Source organism: Chiloscyllium plagiosum, unplaced genomic scaffold, assembly GCF_037043375.1.
Source record: "Chiloscyllium plagiosum isolate Xiang-an unplaced genomic scaffold, Cpla_swu_hap1 HiC_scaffold_26, whole genome shotgun sequence".
Taxonomy (NCBI): domain Eukaryota; kingdom Metazoa; phylum Chordata; class Chondrichthyes; order Orectolobiformes; family Hemiscylliidae; genus Chiloscyllium; species Chiloscyllium plagiosum.
In genome coordinates, this window is record NW_028270164.1 from 13,469,596 (window position 1) to 13,490,831 (window position 21,236).

General features: G+C 31.9%; 1 protein-coding gene across 1 annotated transcript in view; it reads left to right on the forward strand.

Moving 5' to 3' along the window:
• Positions 1-21,236, forward strand: part of LOC122545571 (polymeric immunoglobulin receptor-like) — a 277,955-nt gene that overhangs the window by 4,349 nt on the left and 252,370 nt on the right. Inside the window, exons 2-3 of the mRNA XM_087973387.1 lie at positions 1,801-2,115; positions 2,261-2,584. Of these exons, the coding sequence (XP_087829513.1) occupies positions 1,801-2,115; positions 2,261-2,584 (639 nt within the window). The remainder of the gene's footprint in view (positions 1-1,800; positions 2,116-2,260; positions 2,585-21,236) is intronic.

Here is a 21,236-nt window from a genome sequence, read left to right on the forward strand (position 1 = left end):
ACACCCCCCTCCCACCAACCTATTCTCGAGCATATGTATCACTCTTTTCTTTGTTATCAGTTCTGAAGAAGGGTGACTGGACCTGAAATGTTAACTCTGATTCATCTCCACACTTGCTACCTGACCTTCTATGTTTTTCCACCTATTACTGATTTTGTTTCAGCTTTCTAGCATCCACAGTTATAGAATAATAGAGTCATACAGCATAGAAACAGACCCTTTGGTCTAACTAGTCCATGCCAACCATGTTTCCAAACTAAACTAATCCAACCTGCCTGAACCTGGCCCATAACCCTCCAAATATATTCTATTCATGCACTTATTTAAATGTCTTTTAAATGTTATAACCGTACCTGTATCCAACACTTTATCTGAAAGTTCATTCCACACATGAGTTATTCTCTGTATAAAAAAAATTGCCTTTCATGTCTTTTTAGAGTCTTTCTCCTCTCACCTTAAAAAAAGCCCCTCGTCTTGAATACTCCATCCATTGGAAAGGACAGTTTCTCATAGAATCCTGACAGTGTGGAAACAGGCCATTTGGTGCAGCAAGTCCACAACAACCCTTCGAAGAGTATCCCACCCAGACCCATTCCCCTACCCTATAACGCTACCTTTCCCTTGACTAATGCCCCTAACCTGCACATCTCAGAACACAATGGGGCAATTTACCATGCATAATCTACTTACCTAGCACATCGTTGCACACTTACACTTAAATTCCTCTCTGCTATTTTAGTCAAGAATTATTCTCCCAACAAGACCATTGGTCTGGTATTTATTGAAATAAAGTCTACCTGGTCATCGACAGGCTGCTCCTCTTCCACACTAGGACACAATGTGGCAGCAATTTAAGCATTTTCTCAGGAACCATCTCACTGGAACAATCAGTATATTACTTCTGTTATTTTTACTCTCCTTAAACTGATAACAATATGTGATTACAAATAATCCTTTACAAATAATATCAGCAACAATATCACCAACAATATCAACAATAATATCACCAACAATATCACCAACAATATCAACAATAATATCACCAACAATATCACCAATAATATCAACAATAATATCAACAATAATATCACCAACAATATCACCAACAATATCAACAATAATATCACCAACAATATCACCAACAATATCAACAATAATATCAACAATAATATCACCAACAATATCACCAACAATATTGCTCTTTACTCGTCAAAGTCCTGTACATTGATCTCTCTCTCCCCTCGTGAACCATCCTTTGCTGAACTTCAATTCTCTTCCTTTCCCACTTGAGGTCTCTCATCAACTTCCTGGGTCACCTGTTGTATCTGCCCCTTGAGCCCTGAAAATGGAGCCCCTGAGTACATCATGAGTCTCCACACAACTCCCCCCTCCTCCCCCCACCCCCGGATGAAACCCTCCTTCTCCAGTCGAAGTAAGGACCCTTCAGCACCTGTACCCTCCTTCACACTGATCCCCAGCCAACTCCAATCCAGGCCTGTCACTCAGGCTGCTTTCCAGGGGGACAACATTTCGATGATGTCACACACGGTGGGGTTAGAGCCCACAGCGGGCAGCACAAACCCAATTTCAAGATTATCCCAAAGCTCGACCAGTGGGGTAAGAAAATATCCCGACTGTTTCAATCATTCCCTGGGAATTTGGAACACCCTGAGGCTCTGATAAGGGTTTATAGTAATGATTACCTTTATCATATACTGGATGGAACGTAGCTGATTAAAATGTATCTGTTTGTATTAGGCTGTTCTTTCCAGTTAAATTTCTGAAATATTGTCTCCTCAGTTTCAGGTGCTTTATGGGCAGAGGAAAATGTAACAGGTATTTTGGGAAGAGCGATCACAATATCTTGTCACTACGAAGCACGGTGGTACCAGTCACACATGAAATATTGGTTTCATGGATGGTCTCGTCTGTGTCAGGTTATAGCAACGACAAATTGGCCAAATGGGAGAATATTGATCACTGATCACAAAACACAAGGAATATTTCTTGTTACAATGAAGAATCTTCAATGGGGTGATGCAGGATGGTACAGCTGTGGGATCGAGACTCCTGGCCTTGACCCAATGTTTATTGTAAAGCTGCACATCTGTGATGGTAAATGTCTCAGTGATTTTTTTTAAAATTACTTTTCACTATATGTCTGTTCATTGTTTAATCCTGGAAGAAAGATTACCAAGTGTTGGGAGCATTTGATTTTTTGATGCAATTCAATTTCTCAATAATTGTTTCTTTCCCACAGAAGCCGTCTCTGTTCCTGGACTTCGATTTTTATCCCAACCAAATGTCTCATGTTCAGGGGGTTCAGTGACAGTCTCCTGTGAGTCTGCCCAGGGATCCCTCCCCATTCACTACACATGGTCTGAGAAGACCCCATCTCAAGATTCAAAGATCTCTGACACCAATAAACTGGATCTACATTGTCAATCCTTCACACAGCCACATCATCAATATTACTGCACAGCCTCAAATACTCAGGGAACAAAACCTAGTGAAATTGCTCATGTCTCAGTCAGCAATGTAGCAGAGACGGGTTGTAGTTACATGATAACAATCAGCAGCAGCGGTAAATTTTATACAAACACTGAGGCCTGCAGGTACTTTTAATGACTATTCAAACTACTCATGGATTAAGCTTCTTACATAATTACAAATAACTGCACCTTATCACATTATGTCTCTTTAATATTTAAACGATTTTGAACAAGGTGTGATTTATTTTTGAAAATGGACAAAATTGTAATAACACGCCAGAAAATGCATAAATTATGCACTCCTGTTTTGTGTTACATCTCACAGCTTGTGTGTGTTATACCTTTAATAGATAAAGTCATCACTGTATCGTAGCATGTGACCTGAGGGGATAATGGTGTCAAATTCCATCTTAGTCAGGGTCACATCAGGCATGACATGCTGATGGACGGGTGTCACTGCATGTAACTGAATATCTCAGTTTCAGCCCAGACCCTGAAGTGCCAGTGGCTGTGAGAAATGTTTAGGGCAGACGCTGGTATAAATATTGTTGATTTATCGATACTACAACATCCACGCCTTGTTCTCATGTAACAGGAGCTAATGTAAAGATTACATCATTGGGTCTAAATACAATAGTGGAGGCAAAAATCCCAGTGGAAGCTCACCCAGCAATCACAGGATATTACTGGGCAGAGCAGGGGCTGCTGGATCCCCAGGAATACATTTTCCAGCAGGGGCAGTGACCAGCTCAGTGGCTGGAACTTTATTTTATGTTTGACAAGGATAAGAAAGGAGATCTTAGTAATATAGTCCCACCCAAACTCAGGCTTTCAAATGCTTGAATAAGAATACAGTAGCATCAATGTCCAGGTGAGGAATAAAATACAAATTATGTGCAAGCTGGGTCACTAACACATCTTGCCAGACATGGGGATTTATAGGAAACTGAATTCAACAAAGTCCATTACTCACAACAAGTCCTGAGATTTCATTTTTGAAGAGTGCTCTCTTAATTGTTCGTAACTGAGACTCAGATGAAGTTGAATATTATCTAATGTCTCAATAGGAAGGGAATATACTTGTGACAAATCCTCAACAATATCACCAACGACATCACCAATGACATCACCAATGACATCACCAACAGACATCACCAACGACATCACCAAAGACATTACCAACGACATCACCAACGGACATCAACAACGACATCACCAACAGACATCACCAATGACATCACCAACGACATCACCAACGGACATCACCAACAGACATCGCCAACGACATCACATACAACATCACCATCAATATCACCAATAACATCACCAACGACATCAACAAAAATATCAACAACAATATCACCAACAACATCACCAACAATATCACTAACAACATCACCAACAATATCAACAATATCAACAACAACATCACCAACAATATCACCAACAATATCACCACCAATATCACCAACAATATCACCAAAGACATCACCAACAATATCAACAACAATTTCACTAGGAATATCACCAACAATATCAACAACAATATCACCAACAAATATCACAAAAATATCACAAACAATATCAACAACAATATCACCAACAATATCAACAACAATATCACCAACTATATCACCAACAATATCAACAATATCAACAACAATATCACCAACAATATCACCAACAAATATCACCAAAAATATCACAAACAATATCAACAACAATATCACCAACAATATCACCAACAATATCAACAACAAATATCACCAACAATATCAACAACAATATCAACAATAATATCACCAACAATATCACCATCAATATCAACAGTATCACCAACAATATCACCAACAATATCAACAATATCAACAACAATATCACCAACAATATCACCAACAATATCACCAACAATATCACCAACAATATCAACAACATCACCAACAATATCACCAACAATATCACCAACAACATCAATAACAATATCACCAATGAGTTCACCAATAATATCAACAACATCACCAATAATATCACCAATGATATCACCAACAACACCACCAACAATATCACCAAAAATATAATCAACAATATCACCAACAATATCACCAACAAATATCACCAACAAATATCACCAACAATATCAACAACAATATCACTAACAATATCACCAACAATATCGCAAACAATATTAACAACAATAACCCCAACAATATCAACAACAATATCACCAACAATATCACCAACAATATCAACAGCAATATCACCAACAATATCAACAACAATATCACCAACACTATCACCAACAAAATCAACAACAATACCAACAACAATATCACCAACAATATCCCCAACAATATCAACAACAATATCACCAACAATATCACCAAAAATATCAACAACAATATCACCAACAATATCAACAATATCACCAACAATATCAACAACAATATCAACAACAATATCACCAACAATATCAACAACAATATCAACAACAATATCACCAACAATATCAACAGCAATACCAACAACAATATCACAACAATACCAACAACAATATCAACAACAAAACCAACGACAATATCACCAACAATATCAACAACAATGCCAATAACAATATCAACAACAATATCCCCAACAATATCAACAACAATATCACCAACAACATCAACAACAATATCAACAACAATATCACCAATATCACCAACAATATCAACAACAATACCAACAACAATATCAACAACAATATCACCAACAATATCAACAACAATATCAACAACAATACCAATAACAATATCACCAACAATATCACCAACCATATCAACAACAATATTACCAATATCACCAACAATATCAACAGAAATACCAATAACAATATCAACAACAATATCACCAACAATATCACCAAAAATATCAACAACAATATCACCAACAATATCAACAACAACACTAAAAACAATATCACAACAATATCAACAACAATATCACCACGAATATCACCAACAATATCAACAACAATACCAATAACAATACCAATAATAATATCACCAACAATATCATCATCAATATCAACAACATCAACAACAATATCACCAACAACATCACCACCAATATCACCAACAATATCACCAATGACATCACCAACAATATCACCAACGGCTTCACCAACAATATCAACAACAACATCAACAACAATATCAACAACAATATCACCAACATGACCAACAAAATCAACAACAATATCACCAACAATATCAACAACAATATCACGAAGAATATCAACAACAATATCACCAACAATATCACCAACAATATAAACAACAATATCACTAACAATATCACCAACAATAACAACAACAATACCAATAACAACATCAACAACAAATATCACCAACAAATATCACCAACAATATCACCAACAATATCAACAATATCAACAACAATATCACTAACAATATCAACAACAATACCAATAACAATATCAATAACAATATCACCAACAATATCAACAACAATATCAACAACAATAGCACTAACAATATCACCAACAATATCAACAACAATATCACCAACAATATCACCAACCATATCAACAACAATATTACCAATATCACCAACAATATCAACAACAATACCAATAACAATATCAACAACAATATCACCAACAATATCACCAAAAATATCAACAACAATATCACCAACAATATCAACAACAATACTAAAAACAATATCACAACAATACCAACAACAATATCACCACGAATATCACCAACAATATCAACAACAATACCAATAACAATACCAATAACAATATCACCAACAATATCATCATCAATATCAACATCAACAACAATATCACCAACAACATCACCACCAATATCACCAACAATATCACCAATGACATCACCAACAATATCACCAACGACTTCACCAACAATATCAACAACAACATCAACAACAATATCACCAACATGACCAACAATATCAACAACAATATCACCAACAATATCAACAACAATATCACTAAGAATATCAACAACAATATCACCAACAATATCACCAACAATATAAACAACAATATCACTAACAATATCACCAACAATATCAACAACAATACCAATAACAACATCAACAACAAATATCACCAACAAATATCACCAACAATATCACCAACAATATCAACAATATCAACAACAATATCACCAACAATATCAACAACAATACCAATAACCATATCAACAACAATATCACCAACAATATCAACAACAATATCAACAACAATAGCACTAACAATATCACCAACAATATCAACAACAATATCAACAACAATATCAACAACAATATCAACAACAATATCACCAAAAATATCACCAACACTATCAACAATATCAACAACAATATCACTAACAATATCAACAACAATATCAACAGTATCACCAACAATATCACCAACAATATCAACAATATCAACGACAATATTACCAACAATATCACCAAAAATATCACAAACAATATCAACAATATCATAAATATCACCAACAAATATCACCAAAAATATCACAAACAATATCAACAACAATATCACCAACAATATCAAAAACAATATCAACAGTATCACCAACAATAACATCAACAATATCAACAACAATATCACCAACAATATCACCAACAAATATCACAAAAATATCACAAACAATATCAACAACAATATCACCAACAATATCAAAAACAATATCACCAAATATATCACCAACAAAATCAACAATATCAACAACAATATCACCAACAATATCACCAACAAATATCACAAACAATATCAACAATATCAACAACAATATCACCAACAAATATCACCAAAAATATCACAAACAATATCAACAACAATATCACCAACAATATCAAAAACAATATCAACAGTATCACCAACAATATCATCAACAATATCAACAACAATATCACCAACAATATCACCAACAAATATCACAAAAATATCACAAACAATATCACCAACAATATCACCAACAAATATCACCAAAACTATCACAAACAATATCAACAACAATATCACCAACAATATCACCAACAATATCAACAACAAATATCACCAACAATATCAACAACAATATCAACAACAATATTACCAACAATATCACCATCAATATCAACAGTATCACCAACAATATCAACAACAATATCAACAATATCAACAACAATATCACCAACAATAACACCAACAATATCACCAACAATATCAACAACATCACCAACCATATCACCAACAATATCACCAACAACATCAACCACAATATCACCAACGAGTTCACCAATAATATCAACAACATCACCAATAATATCACCAATGATATCACCAACAATATCACCAACAATATCACCAACAACATCACCAACAATACCACCAACAATATAATCAACAATATCACCAACAATATCAACAACAAATATCACCAACAATATCAACAACAAATATCACCAACAATATCAACAACAATATCACCATCAATATCAACAGTATCACCAACAATATCACCAACAATATCAACAATATCAACAACAATATCACCAACAATATCACCAACAATATCACCAACAATTTCAACAACATCACCAACAATATCACCAACAACATCAACAACAATATCACCAACGAGTTCACCAATAATATCAACAACACCACCAATAATATCACCAATGATATCACCAACAATATCACCAACAACATCACCACAAATATCACCAACAATATAATCAACAATATCACCAACAATATCACCAACAAATATCACCAACAAATATCACCACCAATATCAACAACAATATCACTAACAATATCACCAACAATATCGCAAACAATATCAACAACAATACCCCCAACAATATCAACAATATCACCAACAATATCACCAACAATATCAACAGCAATATCACCAACAATATCAACAACAATATCACCAACACTATCACCAACAATATCAACAACAATACCAACAACAATATCACCAACAATATCCCCAACAATATCAACAACAATATCACCAACAATATCACCAACAATATCAACAACAATATCAACAATATCACCAACAAAATCAACAACAATATTAACAACAATATCACCAACAATATCAACAGCAGTACCAACAACAATATCACAACAATACCAACAACAATATCAACAACAATACCAACAACAATATCATCAACAATATCAACAACAATACCAATAACAATATCAACAACAATACCAACAACAATATCAACAACAAAACCAACGACAATATCACCAACAATATCAACAACAATACCAATAACAATATCAACAACAATACCAAAAACAATATCAACAACAAAACCAACGACAATATCACCAACAATATCACCAACAAATATCACAAAAATATCACAAACAATATCAACAACAATATCACCAACAATATCAAAAACAATATCACCAAATATATCACCAACAATATCAACAATATCAACAACAATATCACCAACAATATCACCAACAAATATCACCAAAAATATCACAAACAATATCAACAACAATATCACCAACAATATCACCAACAATATCAACAACAAATATCACCAACAATATCACCAACAATATCAAAAACAATATCAACAGTATCACCAACAATATCAACAACAATATCAACAATATCAACAACAATATCACCAACAATATCACCAACAATATCACCAACAATATCAACAACATCACCAACAATATCACCAACAACATCAACAACAATATCACCAACGAGTTCACCAATAATATCAACAACATCACCAATAATATCACCAACGATATCACCAACAACATCACCAACAATATCACCAACAATATAATCAACAATATCACCAACAATATCACCAACAAATATCACCAACAAATATCACCAACAATATCAACAATATCAACAACAATATCACCAACAATATCACCAACAATATCAACAACATCACCAACAATATCACCAACAATATCACCAACAACATCAACAACAATATCACCAACGAGTTCACCAATAATATCAACAACATCACCAATAATATCACCAATGATATCACCAACAATATCACCAACAAAATCACCAACAACATCACCAACAATATCACCAGCAATATAATCAACAATATCACCAACAATATCACCAACAAATATCACCAACAATATCAACAACAATATCACGAACAATATCACCAACAATATCGCAAACAATATCAACAACAATACCCCCAACAATATCAACAACAATATCACCAACAATATCACCAACAATATCAACAGCAATATCACCAAAAATATCACCAACACTATCAACAATATCAACAACAATATCACCAACAATATCAACAACAATATCAACAGTATCACCAACAATATCACCAACAATATCAACAATATCAACAACAATATCACCAACAATATCACCAAAAATATCACAAACAATATCAACAATATCAACAATATCACCAACAATTATCACCAAAAATATCACAAACAATATCAACAAGAATATCACCAACAATATCAAAAACAATATCAACAGTATCACCAACAATATCATCAACAATATCAACAACAATATCACCAACAATATCACCAACAAATATCACAAAAATATCACAAACAATATCAACAACAATATCACCAACAATATCAAAAACAATATCACCAAATATATCACCAACAATATCAACAATATCAACAACAATATCACCAACAATATCACCAAAAATATCACAAACAATATCAACAATATCACCAACAATATCACCAACAAATATCACCAAAAATATCACAAACAATATCAACAATATCACCAACAATATCAAAAACAATATCAACAGTATCACCAACAATATCATCAACAATATCAACAACAATATCACCAACAATATCACCAACAGATATCACAAAAATATCACAAACAATATCACCAACAAAATCACCAACAAATATCACCAAAAATATCACAAACAATATCAACAACAATATCACCAACAATATCACCAACAATATCAACAACAAATATCACCAACAATATCAACAACAATATCACCAACAATATCACCAACAATATCAACAACAAATATCACCAACAATATCACCAACAATATCAACAACAATATCAACAATATCAACAACAATATCACCAACAATAACACCAACAATATCACCAACAATATCAACAACATCACCAACAATATCACCAACAATATCACCAACAACATCAACAACAATATCACCAACGAGTTCACCAATAATATCAACAACATCACCAATAATATCACCAATGATATCACCAACAATATCACCAACAATATCACCAACAACATCACCAACAATATCACCAACAATATAATCAACAATATCACCAACAATATCAACAACAAATATCACCAACAATATCAACAACAATATCAACAACAATATCACCAACAATATCACCATCAATATCAATAGTATCACCAACAATATCACCAACAATATCAACAATATCAACAACAATATCACCAACAATATCACCAACAATATCACCAACAATATCAACAACATCACCAACAATATCACCAACAATATCACCAACAACATCAACAACAATATCACCAACGAGTTCACCAATAATATCAACAACATCACCAATAATATCACCAATGATATCACCAACAATATCACCAACAATATCACCAACATCACCAACAATATCACCAACAATATAATCAACAATATCACCAACGATACCACCAACAAATATCACCAACAAATATCACCATCAATATCAACAACAATATCACTAACAATATCACCAACAATATCGCAAACAATATCAACAACAATACCCCCAACAATATCAACAATATCACCAACAATATCACCAACAATATCAACAGCAATATCACCAACAATATCAACAACAATGTCACCAACACTATCACCAACAATATCAACAACAATACCAACAACAATATCACCAACAATATCCCCAACAATATCAACAACAATATCACCAACAATATCACCAACAACATCAGCAACAATATCACCAACAATATAATCAACAATATCACCAACAATATCACCAACAATATCACCAACAAATATCACCAACAATATCAACAACAATATCACTAACAATATCACCAACAATATCGCAAACAATATCAACAACAATACCCCCAACAATATCAACAACAATATCACCAACAATATCACCAACAATATCAACAGCAATATCACCAAAAATATCACCAACACTATCAACAATATCAACAACAATATCACTAACAATATCAACAACAATATCAACAGTATCACCAACAATATCAACAATATCAACAACAATATCACCAACAATATCACCAAAAATATCACAAACAATATCAACAATATCACCAACAAATATCACCAAAAATATCACAAACAATATCAACAAGAATATCACCAACAATATCAAAAACAATATCAACAGTATCACCAACAATATCATCAACAATATCAACAACAATATCACCAACAATATCACCAAAAAAAATCACAATAATATCACAAACAATATCAACAACAATATCACCAACAATATTAAAAACAATATCACCAAATATATCACCAACAATATCAACAATATCAACAACAATATCACCAACAATATCACCAAAAATATCACAAACAATATCAACAATATCAACAACAATATCACCAACAAATATCACCAAACACATCACAAACAATATCAACAACAATATCACCAACAATATCAAAAACAATATCAACAGTATCACCAACAATATCATCAACAATATCAACAACAATATCACCAACAATATCACCAACAGATATCACAAAAATATCACAAACAACATCACCAACAATATCACCAACAAATATCACCAACAATATCACCAACAAATATCACCAAAAATATCACAAACAATATCAACAACAATATCACCAACAATATCACCAACAATATCACCAACAAATATCACCAACAATATCAACAACAATATCAACAACAATATCACCAACAATATCACCATCAATATCAACAGTATCACCAACAATATCAACAATATCAACAACAATATCACCAACAATAACACCAACAATATCACCAACAATATCACCAACAACATCAACAACAATATCACCAACGAGTTCACCAATAATATCAACAACATCACCAATAATATCACCAATGATATCACCAACAATATCACCAACAATATCACCAACAACATCACCAACAATATCACCATCAATATCAACAGTATCACCAACAATATCACCAACAATATCAACAATATCAACAACAATATCACCAACAATATCACCAACAATATCACCAACAATATCAACAACATCACCAACAATATCACCAACAATATCACCAACAACATCAACAACAATATCACCAACGAGTTCACCAATAATATCAACAACATCACCAATAATATCACCAATGATATCACCAACAATATCACCAACAATATCACCAACAATATCACCACCAATATCAACAACAATATCACTAACAATATCACCAACAATATCGCAAACAATATCAACAACAATACCCCCAACAATATCAACAATATCACCAACAATATCACCAACAATATCAACAGCAATATCACCAACAATATCAACAACAATATCACCAACACTATCACCAACAATATCAACAACAATACCAACAACAATATCACCAACAATATCAACAACAATACCAATAACAATATCAACAACAATACCAACAACAATATCAACAACAAAACCAACGACAATATCACCAACTATATCACCAACAAATATCACAAATATATCACAAACAATATCAACAACAATATCACCAACAATATCAAAAACAATATCACCAAATATATCACCAACAATATCAACAATATCACCAACAATATCACCAACAATATCACCAATAAATATCACCAAAAATATCACAAACAGTATCAACAACAATATCACCAACAATATCACCAACAATATCAACAACAAATATCACCAACAATATCAACAATATCACCAACAATATCACCAACAATATCAACAGCAATATCACCAACAATATCAACAACAATATCACCAACACTATCACCAACAATATCAACAACAATACCAACAACAATATCACCAACAATATCCCCAACAATATCAACAACAATATCACCAACAATATCACCAACAATATCACCAACAATATCAACAACAATATCAACAATATCACCAACAATATCAACAACAATATTAACAACAATATCACCAACAATATCAACAGCAATACCAACAACAATATCACAACAATATCAACAACAATATCAACAACAATACCAACACCAATATCATCAACAATAGCAACTACAATACCAATAACAATATCAACAACAATACCAACAACAAAACCAACGACAATATCACCAACACTATCAACAACAATACCAATAAAAATATCAACAACAATACCAACAACAATATCAACAACAAAACCAACGACAATATCACCAACAATATCACCAACAAATATAACAAAAATATCACAAACTATATCAACAACAATATCACCAACAATATCAAAAACAATATCACCAAATATATCACCAACAATATCAACAACAATATCACCAACAATATCACCAACAAATATCACCAAATATATCACAAACAATATCAACAACAATATCACCAACAATATCACCAACAATATCAACAACAAATATCACCAACAATATCAACAACAATATCACCATCAATATCAACAGTATCACCAACAATATCAACAACAATATCAACAATATCAACAACAATATCACCAACAATATCACCAACAATATCACCAACAATATCAACAACATCATCAACAATATCACCAACAACATCAACAACAATATCACTAACGAGTTCACCAATAATATCAACAACATCACCAATAATATCACCAACGATATCACCAACAACATCACCAACAATATCACCAACAATATAATCAACAATATCACCAACAATATCACCAACAAATATCACCAACAAATATCACCAACAATATCAACAATATCAACAACAATATCACCAACAATATCACCAACAATATCACCAACAATATCAACAACATCACCAACAATATCACCAACAATATCACCAACAACATCAACAACAATATCACCAACGAGTTCACCAATAATATCAACAACATCACCAATAATATCACCAATGATATCACCAACAATATCACCAACAATATCACCAACAAATTCACCAACAATATCACCAACAATATAATCAACAATATCACCAACAATATCACCAACAATATCACCAACAAATATCACCAACAATATCAACAACAATATCACTAACAATATCACCAACAATATCGCAAACAATATCAACAACAATACCCCCAACAATATCAACAACAATATCACCAACAATATCATCAACAATATCAACAGCAATATCACCAACAATATCAACAACAATATCACCAACACTATCACCAACAATATCAACAACAATACCAACAACAATATAATCAACAATATCACCAACAATATCACCAACAATAGCGCAAACAATATCAACAACAATATCACCAACAATATCAACCACAATATCACCAATATCACCAACAATATCAACAACAATATCAACAACAATATCACCAACAATATCAACAGCAATACCAACAACAATATCACAACAATACCAACAACAATCTCAACAACAATATCAACAATACCAACAACAATATCACCAACAAAATCAACAACAATACCAATAACAATATCAACAACAATATCACCAACAATATCAACAACAATATCACCAACATTATCAACAACAATATCAACAACAATATCACTAACAATATCAACAACAATACCAACAACAATATCAACAACAATATCACCAACAATATCAACAACAATACCAATAACAATATCAACAACAATATCAACAACAATATCATCAACAATATCAACAACAATACCAATAACAATATCAACAACAATATCACCAACAATATCACCAACAATATAAACAACAATATCACTAACAATATCACCAACAATATCAACAACAATACCAATAACATCAACAACAAATATGACCAACAAATATCACCAACAATATCAACAACAATATCAACAATATCAACAACAATATCACCAACAATATCAACAACAATACCAATAACAATATCAACAACAATATCACCAACAATATCAACAACAATATCAACAACAATAGCACTAACAATATCACCAACAATATCAACAACAATATCAACAACAATATCACCAAAAATATCACCAACAATATCAACAATATCAACAACAATATCACCAACAATATCAACAACAATATCAACAGTATCACCAACAATATCACCAACAATATCAACAATATCAACAACAATATCACCAACAATATCACCAAAAATATCACCAACAAATATCACCAAAAATATCACAAACAATATCAACAACAATATTACCAACAATATCAAAAACAATATCAACAGTATCACCAACAATATCACCAACAATATCAACAACAATATCACCAACAATATCACCAACAAATATCACAAAAATATCACAAACAATATGAACAACAATATCACCAACAATATCAAAAACAATATCACCAAATATATCACCAACAATATCAGCAATATCAACAACAATATCACCAACAATATCACCAACAAATATCACCAAAAATATCACAAACAATATCAACAACAATATCTCCAACAATATCACCAACAATATCAACAACGAATATCACCAACAATATCACCATCAATATCAACAGTATCACCAACAATATCACCAACAATATCAACAATATCAACAACAACATCACCAACAATATCACCAACAATATCAACAACAATATCACCAACGAGTTCACCAATAATATCAACAACATCACCAATAATATCACCAACGATATCATCAACAATATCACCAACAACTTCACCAACAATATCACCAACAATATCACCAACAATATCAACAACAATATCACCAACACTATCACAAACAATATCAACAAGAATACCAACAACAATATCACCAACAATATCCCCAACAATATCAAAAACAATATCACCAACAATAGCACAAACAATATCAACAACAATATCACCAACAATATCACCAACAATATCAACAACAATATCACCAATAATATCACCAACAATATCAACAACAATACAACAATATCACAAACAATATCAACAACAATATCACCAACAATATCAACAGCAATACCAACAACAATATCACAACAATACCAACAACAATCTCAACAACAATATCAACAATACCAACAACAATATCACCAACAAAATCAACAACAATACCAATAACAATATCAACAACAATATCACCAACAATATCAACAACAATATCACCAACATTATCAACAACAATATCAACAACAATATCACCAACAATATCAACACCAATACCAACAACAATATCAACAACAATATCACCAACAATATCAACAACAATACCAATAACAGTATCAACAAAAATATCAACAATAATATCATCAACAATATCAACAATACCAATAACAATATCAACAACAATATCACCAACAATATCACCAACAACATCAACAACAATATCACCAACGAGTTCACCAATAATATCAACAACATCACCAATAATATCACCAACGATATCACCAACAACATCACCAACAATATCACCAACAATATAATCAACAATATCACCAACAATATCACCAACAAATATCACCAACAAATATCACCAACAATATCAACAATATCAACAACAATATCACCAACAATATCACCAACAATATCACCAACAATATCAACAACATCACCAACAATATCACCAACAATATCACCAACAACATCAACAACAATATCACCAACGAGTTCACCAATAATATCAACAACATCACCAATAATATCACCAATGATATCACCAACAATATCACCAACAATATCACCAACAACATCACCAACAATATCACCAACAATATAATCAACAATATCACCAACAATATCACCAACAATATCACCAACAAATATCACCAACAATATCAACAACAATATCACTAACAATATCACCAACAATATCGCAAACAATATCAACAACAATACCCCCAACAATATCAACAACAATATCACCAACAATATCACCAACAATATCAACAGCAATATCACCAACAATATCAACAACAATATCACCAACACTATCACCAACAATATCAACAACAATACCAACAACAATATCACCAACAATATCACCAACAATATCACCAACAATAGCGCAAACAATATCAACAACAATATCACCAACAATATCAACAACAATATCAACCAAAATATCACCAATATCACCAACAATATCAACAACAATATCAACAACAATATCACCAACAATATCAACAGCAATATCAACAACAATATCACAACAATACCAACAACAATCTCAACAACAATATCAACAATACCAACAACAATATCACCAACAAAATCAACAACAATACCATTAACAATATCAACAACAATATCACCAACAATATCAACAACAATATCACCAACATTATCAACAACAATATCAACAACAATATCACTAACAATATCAACAACAATACCAATAACAATATCAACAACAATATCACCAACAATATCAACAACAATATCACCAACATTATCAACAACAATATCAACAACAATATCACCAACAATATCAACACCAATACCAACAACAATATCAACAACAATATCACCAACAATATCAACAACAATACCAATAACAGTATCAACAAAAATATCAACAATAATATCATCAACAATATCAACAATACCAATAACAATATCAACAACAATATCACCAACAATATCACCAACAACATCAACAACAATATCACCAACGAGTTCACCAATAATATCAACAACATCACCAATAATATCACCAACGATATCACCAACAACATCACCAACAATATCACCAACAATATAATCAACAATATCACCAACAATATCACCAACAAATATCACCAACAAATATCACCAACAATATCAACAATATCAACAACAATATCACCAACAATATCACCAACAATATCACCAACAATATCAACAACATCACCAACAATATCACCAACAATATCACCAACAACATCAACAACAATATCACCAACGAGTTCACCAATAATATCAACAACATCACCAATAATATCACCAATGATATCACCAACAATATCACCAACAATATCACCAACAACATCACCAACAATATCACCAACAATATAATCAACAATATCACCAACAATATCACCAACAATATCACCAACAAATATCACCAACAATATCAACAACAATATCACTAACAATATCACCAACAATATCGCAAACAATATCAACAACAATACCCCCAACAATATCAACAACAATATCACCAACAATATCACCAACAATATCAACAGCAATATCACCAACAATATCAACAACAATATCACCAACACTATCACCAACAATATCAACAACAATACCAACAACAATATCACCAACAATATCACCAACAATATCACCAACAATAGCGCAAACAATATCAACAACAATATCACCAACAATATCAACAACAATATCAACCAAAATATCACCAATATCACCAACAATATCAACAACAATATCAACAACAATATCACCAACAATATCAACAGCAATACCAACAACAATATCACAACAATACCAACAACAATCTCAACAACAATATCAACAATACCAACAACAATATCACCAACAAAATCAACAACAATACCATTAACAATATCAACAACAATATCACCAACAATATCAACAACAATATCACCAACATTATCAACAACAATATCAACAACAATATCACTAACAATATCAACAACAATACCAACAACAATATCAACAACAATATCACCAACAATATCAACAACAATACCAATAACAATATCAACAACAATATCAACAACAATATCATCAACAATATCAACAACAATACCAATAACAATATCAACAACAATATCACCAACAATATCACCAACAATATAAACAACAATATCACTAACAATATCACCAACAATATCAACAACAATACCAATAACATCAACAACAAATATCACCAACAAATATCACCAACAATATCAACAACAATATCAACAATATCAACAACAATATCACCAACAATATCAACAACAATACCAATAACAATATCAACAACAATATCACCAACAATATCAACAACAATATCAACAACAATAGCACTAACAATATCACCAACAATATCAACAACAATATCAACAACAATATCACCAAAAATATCACCAACAATATCAACAATATCAACAACAATATCACCAACAATATCAACAACAATATCAACAGTATCACCAACAATATCACCAACAATATCACCAACAAATATCACCAAAAATATCACAAACAATATCACCAACAAAATCACCAACAAATATCACCAAAAATATCACAAACAATATCAACAACAATATCACCAACAATATCACCAACAATATAATCAACAATATCACCAACAATATCAACAACAAATATCACCAACAATATCACCAACAATATCACCATCAATATCAATAGTATCACCAACAATATCACCAACAATATCAACAATATCAACAACAATATCACCAACAATATCACCAACAATATCACCAACAATATCAACAACATCACCAACAATATCACCAACAATATCACCAACAACATCAATAACAATATCACCAACGAGTTCACCAATAATATCAACAACATCACCAATAATATCACCAATGATATCACCAACAATATCACCAACAATATCACCAACAACATCACCAACAATATCACCAACAATATAATCAACAATATCACCAACGATATCACCAACAAATATCACCAACAAATATCACCACCAATATCAACAACAATATCACTAACAATATCACCAACAATATCGCAAACAATATCAACAACAATACCCCCAACAATATCAACAATATCACCAACAATATCACCAACAATATCAACAGCAATATCACCAACAATATCAACAACAATATCACCAACACTATCACCAACAATATCAACAACAATACCAACAACAATATCAACAACAATATCCCCAACAATATCAACAACAATATCACCAACAATATCACCAACAACATCAGCAACAATATCACCAACAATATAATCAACAATATCACCAACAATATCACCAACAATATCACCAACAAATATCACCAACAATATCAACAACAATATCACTAACAATATCACCAACAATATCGCAAACAATATCAACAACAATACCCCCAACAATATCAACAACAATATCACCAACAATATCACCAACAATATCAACAGCAATATCACCAAAAATATCACCAACACTATCAACAATATCAACAACAATATCACCAACAATATCACCAAAAATATCACAAACAATATCAACAATATCAACAATATCACCAACAAATATCACCAAAAATATCACAAACAATATCAACACGAATATCACCAACAATATCAAAAACAATATCAACAGTATCACCAACAATATCATCAACAATATCAACAATACCAACAACAATATCACCAACAAAATCAACAACAATACCAATAACAATATCAACAACAATATCACCAACAATAT